This window comes from Sus scrofa, chromosome 2 (assembly GCF_000003025.6).
Source record: "Sus scrofa isolate TJ Tabasco breed Duroc chromosome 2, Sscrofa11.1, whole genome shotgun sequence".
Lineage (NCBI taxonomy): Eukaryota > Metazoa > Chordata > Mammalia > Artiodactyla > Suidae > Sus > Sus scrofa.
Genome location: NC_010444.4, coordinates 74004566 through 74021707, shown reverse-complemented (window position 1 = coordinate 74021707; position 17142 = coordinate 74004566). Strand labels below are relative to the sequence as shown.

General features: G+C 52.0%; 1 protein-coding gene across 2 annotated transcripts; it reads right to left on the bottom strand.

Moving 5' to 3' along the window:
* On the bottom strand, positions 608 to 17142 carry TICAM1 (toll like receptor adaptor molecule 1). 2 transcript variants are annotated; one of them, XM_021079827.1, is made up of 2 exons: positions 13159 to 13510; positions 608 to 3180 (listed from the first exon to the last, which is right to left on the bottom strand). In XM_021079827.1, exon 2 carries the CDS (start codon positions 3037 to 3039, stop codon positions 898 to 900), a length of 2142 nt encoding a protein of 713 aa, XP_020935486.1. In that variant the 5' UTR covers positions 3040 to 3180; positions 13159 to 13510; the 3' UTR covers positions 608 to 897.

Genomic DNA, 17142 nt, shown 5'->3' with positions numbered 1-17142 from the left:
AGATCCTTAACCCACTAAACGAGGCCAGGGGTCGAACCCACGTCCTTATGGATACTAGTAGGGTTCATTACCACTGAGCCACGACGGGGAATCCCTGAAAATACATTTAGATATTTATTTATTTATTTATTTAGTCTTTTTTTGCTATTTCTTGGGCCGCTCCCTCGGCGTATGGAGGTTCCCAGGCTAGGGGTTGAATCGGAGCTGTAGCCACTGGCCTACGCCAGAGCCACAGCAACGCAGGATCCGAGCCGCGTCTGCAACCTACACCACAGCTCACGGCAACGCCGGATCGTTAACCCACTGAGCAAGGGCAGGGACTGAACCCGCAACCTCATGGTTCCTAGTCAGATTCGTTAACCACTGCGCCACGACGGGAACTCCCATTTAGATATTTAAAGCCTCCAGAATGGATAAATGGTGAGTGTTTGACAAATGTTAAAATTCTACTCTTACTCCATCCTGACCAATGAAATGAGAGCAAATGTGCACAACTATGGCTCATGTCATTCAAAGTTCTCGCTTTAGGTTTGCTTTTATGGCAATAGTAGCCCAGTTTTTATCTTGACAAAGGGCAAGGCAGAGGTCCCCCAGAGGACAACGGCACTGCTGAAGCATTCAATAAATATTTATTACAATTAAAACTCCATTCTAATACCCCCCAGCCCATTCCCCACCACCACTCTCCAAAAGGAGAGAAAGAAATGTGTAAACTCACATCCAGTTCTGGCAACCTGGAGAACCAGAAAGGCAAGAGGCCCATTTTGCACCATTTCCTGAGACCCAAAGGTCTCCCCAGCAGTGTCCTGAAAGTAGCGGATGACCCCTGTTCCACTGCCTCCTGGAGATGGGGGTGGGGGAGGGGCAAGGCTGAAGTCATCGGGTCCAGACATTTGGTCATTGCGTTTCTGGTGACTTGTCCTCGGGCGCCTGGGTCCCTCTCTGGTTCCACATGTGGTTATTGAGCCCCAGTTGTACCATTTGAGCATGGTGGATGATGAGAGGCTGCACCCCAGAGCTCTGAGGGTTCACAGGGGAGGACTGTGACGCAGCCGGAGGCTGTGGGAAGGCAGGAGGCTGAGGGAAGGCAGGAGGCTGCGGGAAGGCAGGAGGTTGCGGGAAGGCTGGTGGGGGCGTGCCTGCCAGCCACGGAGACACAGGCGGTGGCTGAAGGCCAGGCCAGGTGGGAAAGGGTGGTGGGGCTCCCAGGGGCCCCTGTTCTCCAAAAGGCGCTGGGGGTGCAGAGGGCAGCTGAGCCCCAAATGGCATGTAGCTCGCGAAAGCCATCTGAAGCTTCTCCAACTGCGTCTGGTAGGACAGGTAGCTATGGATGTAGGCTGAGCACGCCGCACCCCACGCCGCTGCCTGCTGCCGCTCACCCTCCAGGTGCTGGCTCTGCTCCCGCAGGGCCCGGGCGTCCTGTTCCTTCCTCCACTTGGCTTTGCGGGCCCGCAGCTTCTGGGGCTTGAAGGTGTTGGCCACCTTCCTAGCGAAGATCTGGGAGTGCTCGTCCAGCCACACCAGGCTACTGAGCAGACTGGACGTGCCGGGGCTGAGCTGGGCCAGGGAACTCTCCAGGGGCAGGAAGGGGATCACGCAGTCCTGCCACCCGGGCCGCGTGAGGCTGCTCATCAGAGACTGGTTTGCCTGGTGCTGGCTCAGACGGCAGTCGAAGTTGGGGGTGAGCAGCAGGATGGTGAAGGCCGAGTGGTCCAAGGCGTCCTGCAGGCAGCGCAGCTGGCCGCGCCCAGGTACCTGGAAATCCTCGCAGAAGGTGGCCCCATCGCGCACGCCCAGGGACTCCAGCTTCTCGCGCACGCGCAGAGCGATGTGTTCGTCCGCACCCGCGTGCAGAACCACAAAGTTATAGAATTTCTGTTCCGATAACTCCAGCTCGGGAGCAGGGGGACTTGGGTTGGAGACGGTCGGGGGAGCTGAAGAAAGGGTCGACGGAGAAGGAAAGGGAGGGGACGTCTGCGGTACCGATGGAGTCGGTGGGTGTGGCTGGGCTGTGGGGTAAGTGGTATCTTCTTCTGAAAGGTGGAGGGGCGGCTTCTGGTCTGTGACGTCAGGAGAGGCGTTTCTGGAGGGCGAAGGGAGAGATTTGGGGGCGGCGGGCTCTTCTGTGCACTCCACCGGGTAGTGTGTGCTGGTTTCTGGAGCTTCGGGGGCTTCAGGCAGGCTAGCGGGGCTTGCATCTGCCGCCACCTCGAGATCCCTGGGGACTGGGCTGTTTGACTGCACCGGAGAGTTGGCACCCTCCACCGATGGGGGCCAGCTCATCTCCTCGGGTTCCTGGCAGCCCATAGGGGCAGGCTCGGGGACCGGACTGGCCCGGGGCTCGTCACACAGCTTGCTGGGCCCATGGGGACTGTGGTGCAGGCTGAGGAGCGCCATGGTGGGCGACTGGCTAATTTCCAAGTTGCTGGCCAGGGAAGCCGGGCTGCCAGTGGACCTCAGGGAATGCCCTCTGCTCCAGCCAGAAAGGTCTTCGATGGGCCGCGGATGGCTGCGCGGCGGAGAGGGCAATGCTGAGGACAGCCGGGGGCAGCCCAGATCGGATCGGAGAGCCTGGACGTCCTCCATGTCCCTAAGGATGTCCCACCCGCATCGGTCCCGGGCCTCTTCCTGGAGCTCCCCCAGCTGGTGGTCGTCCCTGGAGCGGAAAGCCCGGAGGGCTGCCCCGTAGGCCTCCTCCCGCATAGAGGCGGGGCACAGTTTCTCCTCCACAAGGAGGTGGTACACCCGGGCAACGGCCCAGGACACGTCTGCTGGCTCCTCTGGGGTCTCGGTGCTGTCTACACCAGCCCACTGGCGGGCCACCAGCTGGGCCACCGCGTCCGCCTTCAGTGCCTCCAGGGAGATTCTAGCCTCTGTCTCCTGGCCCAGTTTTAGGAGCACCATGGCGTGCAGGAGGTCCGCCCCCTGGCAGCCCAGCCGCAGGGTCTTCAGCTTGTGTTTAAGATACAAGAGCTTCCCCTGGCCTGCTGCACTTAGAATGTTGAAGGCGCCAGAGAGTGACGGGCTCGTGTTGGCCATGGGCACAGGTGGGTGCAGCCTCCAGCGGCAGGAGATGCACTGAGTGATGGAGGCATGTTCCACCTGACGCCTCCCTGTGCTACAAGCCCGGCAGCCCTACCGGATCACGGTACCAGGTCTCCTGGGGGCTGCAGAGCAGACCTGTGAAGCAGAAAGACACAGTTATCACCAGAAAGGGGGTCTCCAGGAGGCAGCCCAAACCTCCCTCCGCAAAGTCACACAGCCAGTGACAGAGCTGGGATTTACAATCCGAGCTATCTGGCTCTAGAGTCTGAGGCTTGTGCTTAACCACAAGACTACACTGCCTATTAGGATGATAATAAACCCACTTATGAGATTGTTTTAGGGAATGAACTGTGTTAGCATAGGGAATGTTCTGAACCCAAAGGCTGGAAGCCAACAGGCACTCGATACATGTTTGCTCAGGAAGAGGCAGCCTTCTAGATGTCCCCAATGACCCCACATCCTGGAATTCACAGCCTTGGGTAATCCATCCAATGTTGTTCCAGAGTTCTTATGGCAGAAGTGACAGGGTTATCACTTGTGACGTTGGGTTTTAAAAGACAATGACTTCCTTATAGATGGCCAAAAAACACATGAAAAGATGTTCAACATCACTCATTATTAGAGAAATGCAAATCAAAACCACTGTGAGGGGAGTTCCCGTCGTGGCGCAGTGGTTAACGAATCCGACTAGGAACCATGAGTTTGCGGGTTCGGTCCCTGCACTTGCTCAGTGGGTTAACGATCTGGCGTTGCCGTGAGCTGTGGTGTAGGTTGCAGACACGGCTCAGATCCTGCATTGCTGTGGCTCTGGCGTAGGCCGGTGGCTACAGCTCCGATTAAAACCCCTAGCCTGGGAACCTCCATATGCCGCGGAAGCGGCCCAAAGAAATAGCAAAAAGACCAAAAAACAAAAACAAAAAAAACAAAAAAAAAACCACTGTGAGGTACTGCCTTGCACTGGTCAGAATGGCCACCATCAAAAAGTCTACAAACAATAAATGCTGGAGAGGGTGTGGAGAAAAGGGAACCCTATTACACTGTTGGTGGGAATGTAGATTGGTGCAACCACTGTGGAAAACAGTATGGAGATTCCTCAGAAAACTAAAAATAGAATTACCATTTGATCCAGCAATCCCACTCCCAGGCATTTATCCAGAAAAAACCATGACTCAAAAAGATACATGTACTCCAGTGTTCATTGCAGCACTCTATACAATAGCCAAGACCTGGAAGCAACCTAAATGTCCATCGACAGAAGACTGGATAAAGAAGATGTGGTACATATAACACAATGGAATATAACTCAGCCATTAACAGGAATTTGCAGCAACATGGTTGGACCTAGAAATTATCATGCTCAGTGAAGTTAGATACCAACATCATATGCTATCACTTACATGTGGAATCTAAAAAAAGGACACAATGAACTTGTTTGCAGAACAGATACTGACTCACAGACTTTAAAAACCTTATGGTTTCCAAAGGAGACAAGTTGGGGGTGGGGGAGGGCTGGGGGTTTGGGATGGGCTATAAAATTGGGTTGTGATGATCATTGTACAACTATAAATGTAATAAAATTGAGTAATTTTAAAAAAGCACAATGGCTTCCTTCTTGGTCACTCTCTGTCACTCTGTTGGGGCGGGGGGTAAACCACTGTTGTAAGCTGCCCTCTGAAGAGGCCCACATGGGAGAGGAACTGAGGCTTCTGGTCACCAGCCACATGGGGGCGCCATCTTGAACTCCAGCCCCAGTTGAGCTTTTAGCTGAGACAACCCTGGCTGACAGTCTGACTGCAACCTCATTAGAGACCTCCAGCCAGAACTATCCAGTGCATCTGCCCCCAGATGCCTGATATTCAGAAAGTGTGAGATAATAAATATTTATGGACTTCCTGTTGTGGCTCAGCAGTAACAAACTCAACTAGTATCCATGAGGCACACGGGTTTGATCCCTGGCCTCGCTCAGTGGGTTAAGGATCTGGCATTGCCGTGAGCTGCAGTGTAAGTCACAGAGATGACTCAGATCCTGCATTGCTGTGGGTATGGCGTAGGCTGGCAGCTGCAGCTCTAATTGACTCCCTAGCCTGGGAACTTCCATTTGCCGTGGGTGCAGTCCTAAAAAGAAAATAAATAAATACATACATGCATAAATGAGTAGTTTTGAAGCCATGAAGTTCTGGGGTAATTTGTGATGCAGCAGTAGCTGATACAGGTAGCATTTATTAATGTGATGAACCCAGCTCTACGCCTAACACTGCTGCCAAGCGCTTCAGAGGCTTCTTCTTCCTCTCTTCATTTCTCTGGCTCCCACTTCAGGCTCTTTGCCTGTGCTGTTCTCTCTGCTTGGAACACCTTATCCCCAGACCTTTGTCTGGCTGATGTTAAGGTCATCCTCAGCCCTCCAGTACAATGGTACCACCTCAGGGAGCCCTTCAAGACCACTCCAGTTCTCCATCCCAGTCTTTCTTGCCCATGTCATCCTGTTCCCCCAACAACAGAACTGGCAACGGGGTGAATTTTTCTGTGTGTTAAACTTTTCACATTTTCTTTCTGCCTCCCGACTGCCGTGGGCATCAGAGGGTGTAGGCTGAATCTTTCCCTACACTGCAGGGTTGTGGAACCATGGAACAGAAGCCTAACAATTACTTTTTTTTTTTTTTCCTTTTTCTGGCTGCCCTGCAGCATATGAAATTCCAGAGCCTGAGTGAATGCAGCTGCAGCCAACACTGGAGCCTTTAACCCACTCTGCCAGGCCAGGAATCGAACCTGCATTCTGGTGCTGCAGAGACGCCAAAGATCCCTGAGCCACAGTGAGAACTCCCCAACAATTACTTGTTGAATGAAAGACTCAATGCATGTGTGAGGCAGGCATGCATATCCTTCCAATAGTGCCAATAAGAAAAGAGCCACAGGAGTTCCCTGGCGGCTCAGTGGGTTAAGGAGCCAGCATCACTGCTTTGGCTCAGATCATTGCTGTGGTTTTGATCCCTGGCCTGGGAACTTCCACATGCCTTGGATGCAGCCAAAAAGAAGAAAGAGAAAGAAAACAGGCATGGAGAGAAGGTCTTTCCCAAGCGCACAGAACAAAGACACCAGGGTGCTCAAGGACCATCATGTTCAGACTTGGGAAAAGCACAGCCTCACGCCAGATCCTGGAGGCTGAGAACACTTTCTGTCTCTCTGCTGGGCTGGGCTGAGGTCCATTGCCTTCTCCGTCCGGGTGCCCACAGGAGACCACTGGAGCCAAGAACAGTGCTCCTTCACTGGGGATAGTTCTATCCCCCCAGGGGATGCTTGGTGACATCGGGGGATGTTTCTAGTTGTCAAGACTGTGGGGGAGTTTCCGTTGTGGCGCAGCGGAAATGAATCCGACTAGTAACCATGAGGTTGCGGGTTCGATCCCGGGCCTCACTCAGTGGGTTAAGGATCTGGCGTGGCCGTGAGCTGTGGTGTAGGTCGCAGATGCAGCTCAGATCTGGTGTTTCTGTGGTTGTGGCGTAGGCCAGCAGCTGTAGCTCCGATTCGACCCCTAGCCTAGGAACCTCCATATGCTGTGGGTGCAGCCTTAAAAAAAGCCAAAAAATAAATAAATAAATAAATTCTGTGGGGAAAGGTGCTCCGCACAGAAGTTCCTGCTGTTGGGGTAATGGGATCAACAGCATCTTGGAGGCACTGGGATGCAGGTTCGATCCCTGTCCTGGCACAATGGGGTAAGGATCCAGCGTTGCTGCAGCTGTGGCTGAGGTCACAACTACTGCTTGGATCTGATCCCTGGCCTGGGAACTCCATATGCCTCGAGGCAGCCAAAAAAGAAAAAAGAAAAAAAGAAAGTGCTTTTGGCATTGAGTGGGTGGGGGCCAGGGACACCCACAGTGCCCAGGATGGCCACCAAGAGAATGACCTGGCCCCAAACATTGCTAAGTGCTGACGTCAAGGGATCTTGGTCTAGACCACGAGCTGATTCATGTGCATCAACCTCCCATGCTGATCACATCACAGACTGCACAGGATAAATGACTCGGCGTTTTTTAAAAATTCGCTGAGCATTTGTCATGTGGCTTAGACCTAGATAGATGACTCTAGGAAGGCCAGAAGCCGAGCAGAGAGAGCCTGGGAGAGCGGGTGCCAGGGGGCGGAGGCATGAGGGGAACGTGACTGAGCAGAATGAGCAGGAGAGAAGCAGCCAAGAAGGGGCAGGGAGAGAGGCAGCTTGGGGGCAGGGGGCACATAAGGAAGTGAGCGGCTGGCTGTTTCGAAAATGGAAGCTGCCCGACATGCTGAGCTGTTGATTGTGGGGGGTGGGGGAGAATGACGGAGACCCCCCCCCAAATGGAGCTGACTTCCTAGCATGGGGAGCAGACGGTCACCAAAGACATGAGTGAAATTCATGGTCTATCACGGTGTAAGCACTCTGGAGAAACAAAAAGAAAAGGAGAGTCATGGACTCTAAGAATCATGGGTGGGTGCAGGCAGGGTTAAATGATGCGGTTTAGGAAGGCTTTGATGAGAAGAGAGATTTCAATAGGACATAAACATGGGGAGAGAGTGGGCACATCCTGAGGGATGAGAGATACAGGCCAAGGGATCAGCATATGCAAAGGCCCTGGGGAAGGATGGTGCCTGGCCTGTTGGAGGAACAGGAGAGAGGCCCATGTGTCTGAAGCAGAGGGAGTGAGCAGGGGCAGAGGAAGGAGCAGAAGGCAGGGAGGGGATGGGACAGGTTGCGCAGGATCCTGTGAACCTGGGGAGAGTGGGGGGCACAGGGGCGGGGCTGGGAGGACACCTGGGTTTTAACTAAAAACCCAGAATCACCTCTACCTGTATCAAGAAAGATACCTGTTGCCAAGAAAGAAAATGGTGAGACCACATCTGCTAATTATTTAAGAGAAGCCAGAAACACATTTTTTTCAAGAATCTGCTCAGTTGTGTCACGTTAGCAATCGATTCGAAAAAAATTTTCTGTGGCTGCGCCTGCAGCACACAAAAATTCCCAAGCCAGGGATAGAACCCATGCCACAGCGGAGACCGGAGCCACAGCAGTGACAGTGCCACTGAACTTATTAGGAGAGAGAGAATAAAACAAGCATACTCTTCCCTTTAGGAACTGGCAGTCCAGTATATTAATTTAATCTATCTACATAATACATATGTATGTCAACAAAGTGGGTATATGATTTTAGGGCCACGTCCTCGGCATATGGAGGTTCCCAGGCTAGGTGTCCAATCGGAGCTACAGCTGCCAGCCTACACCACAGCTCATGGCAATGCCGGATCCCTAATCCACTGAGTGAGGCCAGGGATCGAACTAGAAACCTCATGATTCCTAGTCAGATTAGTTTCCACTGTGCCATAATGGGAACTCCACGTTATGCCTTTTAATTGGCCCACTGGCCTTCTTGCTGTTCTTCAAACTTGCCAGGCACGGTCCTACCTCAGGGCCTTTGCACTGGCTGCTCCCTCTGCCTGGAACAGTTTCTCTCACAAGTCCTCACAGCTCACTTCTTACCATCCTTCAGATTTTTGGTCAAGCCTGCCTTGATGACACTGTGCACAGCTGTTCCACTAAATAATGTTTTCTTGGAACACAAGCATGCTCACTCATTTACACACGGTCCTTGCTGCTTTCAGGCTACAGTGGCAGAGCTGAGTAACTGCAACAGAGACCACTGTGCCACGAGGGAACTCCAACATTTTTTCGTTTTTAATTCATTAAAATGGAAAAGCTGGAGCAGCCTAAAATATTTCCCCCCTGTTAAAACCAACTTTATTTTGGTAGGATTGGATGTCACTTAAAGTGTTAAAACTGTAGCATTTGGGAGTGGTGCAGTGGGTTAAGAATCTGACTGCAGCAGCTCAGGTTATTGCTGAGGCTTGGGTTCAATCCCTTGCCCAGTGCAGTGGGTTAAAGGATCTGACATTGCTGCAGCTGCAGCGTAGGTCACAGTTTGGGCTTGGAGTCAATCCCTGGCCTGGGAACTTCCATACGCCTCAGATGCAGCTTTTTTTTTTTTTGCTTTTTAGGGCCACACCCGAGGCATATGGAGGTCCCCAGGCTAGGGGTCGAATCGGAGGTGTAGCTGCCTGCCTACACTGCAGCCACAGCAATGCAGGATCCGAGCTGCATGTGTGACCTACACGACAGTTCATGGCAACGCTGGGTCCCTAACCCACTGAGCGAGGTCGGCAATCAAATCCTCAACCTCATGGTTCCTATTTGGATTCGTTTCCGCTGTGCCACAATGAAAACTTCGGATGCAGCCATTAAAAAAAAAAAAAAAAAATGTAATGGCTGAATTGAGATCTGAAAAAATAACATACCAGATCTTGAAGAATTGGTACCAGAAAAGGTATGTAAGGGGCACTGCTATTTTGGAACCAACGCCGCTTGGCTCTAGAAGGTCTCCAAAGTGTATCATCAGAAAGTCCAGCTTATATGGACTGAGAAACAACCTTATCTAATTTTTGTTTGTTTTTGGCCATGCCCAAGGCATGTGAAAGTTACCAGGTCAGAGATTGAGCCTGTGTCACAGCAGCAACTCGAGCCACTGCAGTGACAATACTGATCTTTAACCTGCTGAACTACTGGGGAACTCCTTATGTAGCTTCAGCTGAGCCAGCCCTGGTGAAACGAGCTCACAGCCAGAGTACTCCTGGAGGAAAACGGAAGACAGAAGACGCTGCCATAATGCAGCAGCAAGAGAAAGGCAAAGTGTATAGTTTTTCCTATCTCTGATGTGAGCTGGCTGTTAGCAACAAAATGGGATAAAAACAACAGTGATCTTATGTTCAGGTGGGACCACAAGTCAGCCAAAACTTTTTGAAGTATCGACTACTTGAGGAGTCCCATGCTGTGGCGCAACGGGATCGGTAGCATCTCTGGAGCTCGGAGACACAGGTTCCATCCCTGGCTCAGCACAGTGAGTTAAGGATCCTGTGTTGCTGCAGCTGTGGCGTAGGTGGCAACAGTGGCTCAGATCTGATCCCTGGCCTGGGAACTCCCTACGCCATAGGGCACCCGAAAAAAGAAAAAAAGCAAAGCATAAACCTACTTGAAATATCAGAAATCTCCCTCTATAGCAGTGAACCTCAGATCAACTTTTTTTTTTTTTTTTTTTTGTCTTTCCAGGGTCGCACCTCGCATATGGAGGTCCCCAGGCTAGGGGTCCAATCGGAGCTGTAGCTGCCAGCCTACACCAGAGCCACAGCAGTGCAGGATCCGAGCCGCATCTGTGACCTACACCACAGCTCAGGGCAACACCGGATCCTGAACCCACTGAGCAAGGCCAGGGATCGAACCTGCAACCTCATGGTTCCTTGTTAGATTTGTTAACCACTGCACCATGACAGGAATTCCATCGGATCAACTATTCTTTCCACCTCTCAATGGCTCCTAGGAACAGCTCTGTGTATAGTAACTTTTTTTTTTTTTTATGGCCACACCTCCAGCACATGGAAGTTCCCAGACTAGGGGTTGAATCGGAGCTGCAGCTGTCAGCCTAGGCCGCAGCCACAGCAACACTAGATCCGAGCCACATCTACGACCTATACCACAGTTTGTGGCAATGCCAGATCCTTAACCAATTGAGCAAGGCCAGGGATTGAACCTGCAACTTCATGGATACTAGTCGGGTTCTTAACCCACTAAGCCACAATGGGAACTCCCTATAGAACTTAAAAAGAAAAAATCAGGCGTGTTGACATGCACCCTCCAATTTTTTTTTTTTTTTTTTTTTGGTGTGGCTGCACCTATGGCATATGGAACTTTCCAGACTAGGGGTCAGATCAGAGCTGCAGCTTCCAGCTTATGCCACAGCCACAGCAATGTGGGATCTGAGCCATGTCTGCGACCTATACCACAGCTCACAGCACTGCTGGATCCTTAACCCACAGAGCGAGGCCAGGGATAGAACCCACATCCTCAAGGATAGTAGTTGGGTTCGTAACCCACTGAGCCACAACAGGAACTCCACACCCTCCAATTTTCAACTAATAAAGAGCACAGCTCAGAGTTCCCATTGTGGCTCAGCAGTAACGAATCCGACTAGTATCCAAGAGGATGCAGTTTTGACCCCTGGCCTCACTCAGTAGGTTAAGGATCCGGCACTGCCATGAGCTGTGGTGTAGGTCACAGATGCGGCTCAGATCCCACACTGCTGTGGCTGTGGCATAGGCCAGCAGCTGCAGTTCCAGTTCAGCTCCTAGTGTGGAAACCTCTATATGCCATAGAAATTAAAAACCCTAAAAATTAAAAAAAGAAATTTAAAAAAGCACAGCTGATAAAGGGTAAAGGACAGGCATGAGTGGAGCTGGACGTCAAGTTCTGTTTCCCAGTGTTCACTCTGAAAATTCAAGCTCAGTACTTAGGATCCAAGTCCTATTGTCAGGTTCTACATCAATAAAATCTTAAAAGTGGAGTTCCCTGGTGGCTTAGTGGTTAAGGATCCAGCATTGTCACTGCTGTGGTGCAGGTCTGATCCCTGGCCTGGGAACTTCTGCATGCCATGGGCGCAGCCAAAAACAAACGAAAAAACAAATAAAAAGTTAAAAGGACAAACGTTCAGACTGTGAGAAGCAAACAACTTAGCTGCCAACATAGAACAGAGGAGTCTGTATGAAATTCTCATGTTCTGAGTTCTCCTGGAATCCAGGTATTCAGTGAGAATGGAGTGTCAGCTGCCCTTGTCTAGGAGCCAAAAGCTGCCCCCTCTATGGGACACCCACCTGAAATGACTCCCCTCCAGGGCAAGAGAGGGCAGTTGGTGGGAGCATGCCCGTGGGGTACAAATCTCAGTTGTACTGCTTCCAGGCTGTGACCTTGGACAGGCTACCTGTACACTGGGGCCTCAGTCTCCTCATCTGTAGAATGGGTACAAGGATTAGCCCTCCCTTCGAGGGCTGCTATTAGTTGAGTTAATCCACATAGAAATGTCACAGAGCAGTGCCTGGCATACCATCAGAGCCTTTGGTGACTGATAGCTGCCCACCCCCAGCAGGCACCCAAGCTGGAGGCCCCCTCACTGGACATCCCCACAACAGAGGCTCAGGGCTGGGCTTGTGGAAAAGTAAACAGAGCCAGCCAGACTCAGAATCAGTGAGGCAACCCTGTCCTCACTGGGTATATATCCAGACAAACCTATAACCCAGTGTTCACAGCAGCACTATTCACAATAGCTAAGACATGGAAGCAACCTAAATATTTACTGACAGATGAATGGATAAAGGAGATGTGGTACAGATACACAATGGAATATTACTCAGCCATAAAAAAGAATGAAATAATGCCGTCTGCAGCAACATGGATGAACCTAGAGATTATCATACTAAGTGAAATAAGTCAGAAAAAGACAAATATCATATATAATATCTAAAATATGACAAAAATAAACTTATCTATGAAACAGAAACAGAATCACAGACATACAGAATAGATTTGTGGTTGCCAAGGAGGAGAGGGAAGGGGGGAGGGATGGAGTGGAACTTGGGGGTCAGCAGATGCAAACTATTATATACAGGATGGATAAACAATGAAATCCTACTATATAACACAGGGAACTATATTCAATATACTGTAATAAACCATAAAGGAAAAGCATATAAAAAGAATACAGGAGTGCCCGCTGGAGTGCAATGGGATCCAGGGTGTCTCTACAGTGGTGGAGACATGGGTTTCATTCCCAGCCTGCCACAGTGGGTTAAGGATCCCAATATTGCCATAGCTGTGGGGTAGGTTGCAACTCTGGCTCAGATTCGATCCCTGGCCTGGGAACCCCATATGCCATGGGGCGGCCAAAAAAAAAAAGGGAATATATAGGAGTTCCGTTGTGGCACAACGGACAAGGAGTTAAGGATCCAGCATTGTCACTGCTGTGGTGAGGGTTTGATCCCAGGTCCAGGTATTTCTGCATGCTGCAGGTGCGGCAAAAAAAAAAAAAAAAAAAAAAAAAAAAAAAGAGAGAGAGAGAGAGAGAAAGAGAACATACATATGTATAAATGAATCACTCTGCTGTACTGCAGAAATTATCACAACATCGTAAATCAACTATACGTCAATAAAATTAAAAATAAAGAATCAGTGAGGCAGGACTGCCCCTGCCTGCACTCCTGGCAAGTTACCTAAAGTCACACAGTGTTTCTTCTCCATCTCCCCGCCTGCCAGCCTGAGCCCCGATGCAGTGACTGTGCCAGCTGTGGCCCCCTCCCCAGATGCTGTTCCTTGGTGTGTCCCCTGTGCATTCAATCTGCCCTGGCTAGAGGCCACCTCAAGCTTCCAGAAACCTGGCTCCACCTTCCATGGCCTCCGGGACAAAGTCCACTTGGCATCTGACAGTGGGTGCCAGGGCTAGGGGAGGGGAGCACCTACAGGGGTGGGGATCTGGGTCCACCCCCTGCCAGCTGGCAGGACCTGCTTCTCAGCCTCTGTTTCCTTGTGCATAAAACGAGCAGAGGAGTTCCCGTCGTGGCGCAGTGGTTAACGAATCCGACTAGGAACCATGAGGTTGCGGGTTCGGTCCCTGCCCTTGCTCAGTGGGTTAACGATCCGGCGTTGCCATGAGCTGTGATGTAGGTTGCAGACGCGGCTCGGATCCCGCGTTGCTGTGGCTCTGGCGTAGGCCAGTGGCTACAGCTCTGATTCAGCCCCTAGCCTGGGAACCTCCATATGCCGTGGGAGCGGCCCAAGAAATAGCAACAACAACAACAACAACAACAACAACAACAAAAAAAAAAAGACAAAAAAAGACAAAAAAAAAAAAACGAGCAGAAAAGCAGCCCTCCTCATGAGCGACAGCTCAGTGTAACAATATAAAAAAAGCCTACGAATCAGAAATAAATACTGGCAGAATCTCTTTTTTTTCTTCTTCTTTTATATTAGTTCACCACATTGGGATTATGCCCACACCTTCCTCTCTTATCGATACTCTTGTGGAGTGGATATTAACCGAATGCCTACTCTGTGCCAAGAGCTGTTCTAGATGCTGCTGCTGAGCCCCCGCCCCCCCCCCCCCCCGGCCCTCTCAGAACTCCAGAGACCAGGAATGAAGGAGAAAGTAATTTGCAGAGAATAGAAAGAGCTGTCGAGGACATGAGCCAGGGTCAGGGAAGGCAAAAAGGACTGGGGGAAAGGCTGCCAAGGACTGGGGATCAATGGAGGCCTCTGGAAGTGACAAGTGAGCTGAGACCTGAAGGAAGTGAGGTTGTAACTCACATGCAGGCAGATCCAGGGAAAGAGACTTTCAGGCAGAGAGCTGGGCATGTGCAAAGGCCCTGGGGCAGGACCATGCCTGGTATGCTGGAGGAACAGGGAGGAGGCCAGTGTGTCTGGAGCAGAGTGAGGGAGGGGGAGAGAGGGAGGAAGGGAGGGAAAGGAGGGGACAGGGCAGGTCATGCAGGGTCTTACGGGCTATGGTGAGGACTTTGACTTTTACCCTGAAGGAGATGGGAGCCCTGGAGGGCAGTGGGCAGAGCAGTGATGGAAGGGACTCAGCTGCTTACAGGTGCCCTCTGGCTACTGCAGGGAGGACAGGCTATGGTGGGGGCCAGGGGGCGAGGGCAGGAGAGCTGGGTTTTGTGGGAGGACCAGGGTGGAGGGGACCACTGGCTCTGCTAAGCAATGATGGGAGCCAGACTGGATGGTGGTCTCCAGGAAGGAGATCCAGTGGATGGATGTGTGGATAATTTGGAGACACAGGAGGGGAGCAGGAGGGGGAAAGGATTCCTGGACATTTGAATGTGTGAGATGAGGAGGACATGGGAGCGGCTGGTTTGGGATTGGGGGAAGAAATCAAGAATTGTTTTTGGTTTTTTGCTTTTTTTTTTTTTAGGGTGGCACCTGCAACATATGGAGGTTCCCAAGCTAGGGGTCCAGTAGAAGCTACAGCTGCCCGCCTACACTACAGCCACAGCAACACAGGATCCAAGCCACGTCTGTGACCTACACCACAGCTCACGGCAATGCTGGATCCTTAACCCACTGAGAGAGGCCAGGGATTGAACCCGCAACCTCATGGTTCCTAGTTGGATTCGTTTCCACCGCACCACGATGGGAACTCCAAGAATCGTTTTTGACAGGAGTCACTTGATCAAGTCCTCCCTGCAGACCCCCATCCCTCCCACTGCCCCCCTCACTTCCTCTGATCCAGCCACACTGTTCCTTCAACACACCAGGCATAAGCCTGCCTCAGGACCTTTGCACTGGTTGTTCCCAAAGCCTAGAGTACCTCTCCCCAGATACCCACACTGCGGGCTCCCTCGCCTCCTTCAGGTCTGCCTGAAGGATGTCACCTCCTCACCAAGGTCAACCGTGGACACCCTGCTTAAAACTGAAGCCCATCCCCCACACTCCTTGCTTTATTTCTCTCCTTTCAAATTCCAGCCACCTGACACTATGGATTTATCCTATCAACTCTGTTGACTGTGCACTGCCTCCTACCAGAGTGAGCACCACTAAAACAGGGACGTTCATCTGTCTTGTTCCCAGCTGTATCTCCAGGGACAGGCACACAGTAGGTATACTTACATAAATAGATACGTATACCTTATAAATACTTATTGGCTGAATAAATGAATAAGTGGATGGAATAGTATCCGGCACACAGTAGGCACCTAATAAATGTTTCCTGTTTGACTCCTCCCTCCCCAAGAAGATAGTCTAATCTGCTCCCACCAGGACTGGCATATAGCAGGGACAAAATTCACTCCTTTTGGCTAAAAAAGAAATGTTCCAATGAGACCCGGAAGCCAAAACATAGCCAGACTGTCTCTGAAAAACATCAGGAGACTGAAGGGCATTTATTCAATAAATGTTTGCTGAGCACCTACCATGTGCTGGGCACTGTGCAAAGGAGGGGCAAGGCTGTGAGCTAAGATTATTTTGACTGCCTGTTTACCAGTGGGAAAGGGAGGCACAGAGAGGTAAAGTGATTTCGCCTGGGATCACACAGGTAGAAAGTAAAGCAGCAGGAATTTCAACCAGGCAGCCTGGCTGTGGGGCCCCTGCCTTTACTCACTAAGCACCTACTATGTGCAGTCTCCTTCCTAAGCCTGGATCTGAGGAATCCTCAAGCCTGGCCAATGGAGATGGCACCAGATATCTGCCCTCTGCATTTGGCACACACCCCTGTGACAGGCCACGCTTTTTACCCCATGTGGCTCCATGAGGACACTATTTGGCCCCTACTGTGTGCCCAGCATACTGAACAGTGTCTCCCCCACACAGCAGGTGCTCCATAAACGTTCTTTGAAGAAAGAATGAACGTCCCTTATTTGGAAGACACAGAGGCCCAGGAAGGTTCGAGAGCCTGTAGCACCCACCAACCCCTCCCCCCCAACTCTGGCACCTAGACACCAGGCTTCCAGCTTTCCTGGGTCACACTGGGGTGCCCCCTCCCCCAGACCCCTGTCTCAGCCACAAGGAGAGGGAAGGAACGCAGGTGCCAGGAAGAAGGCCTGGGGCCACCGGGCTCCGAGTGGTGCCAGAAACCAGTCCTGGATAGTCTGTCTCCTGGGCAGGTACCGACCAACCCAACCCCGTACCCCGCGGGAAAAGATGGGGAGTAGGGGGTGCTGAAGATTCCAGATGGGACACTTCGGACCGAGGCAGCGCGCTCCCGCAGGGGGAGCCCCCCCCCAACCAAGGCCCCGGAGGGGCTGGGGGAGGGGCGGGGGGCGGCGATCGCGGGCGAGAGGAACAGGGGCTGGAACAGACAGAGCGCCCAGCTCGGGGAAGAAATCAGAAATGTGGAGAAGGAATGGGGTGTTGGAGGGGAAGACCTGAGTGTTGGGGGAGGATTCGGGGTGACGGGTAAGAGCTGGGGGTCTGGGGAGGACTTAGGTCAGGGAAGGGAACTGGAGTATTGAGGGGAGCACTGAACACGCGGAGGGAGGCCGGCAGAAGTTCCAAGTGGGGGCAGCTGGCCTCGAACGCCGGCGAGGGGCACCGGGCCCCCTGTTGGCCTGCGGGGGTCCCCCGCCCCTCCCCGGCCGGCCCTCACCCCTTTCTCACCTACCAGGGAACCATGGAGACGGCCGCCGCGCTGCTGGAGTCCTCGGGGCTGGGGCTGGTGGCCTGACGGCCCGACGGCCCGACGCCCCGACCGCGGT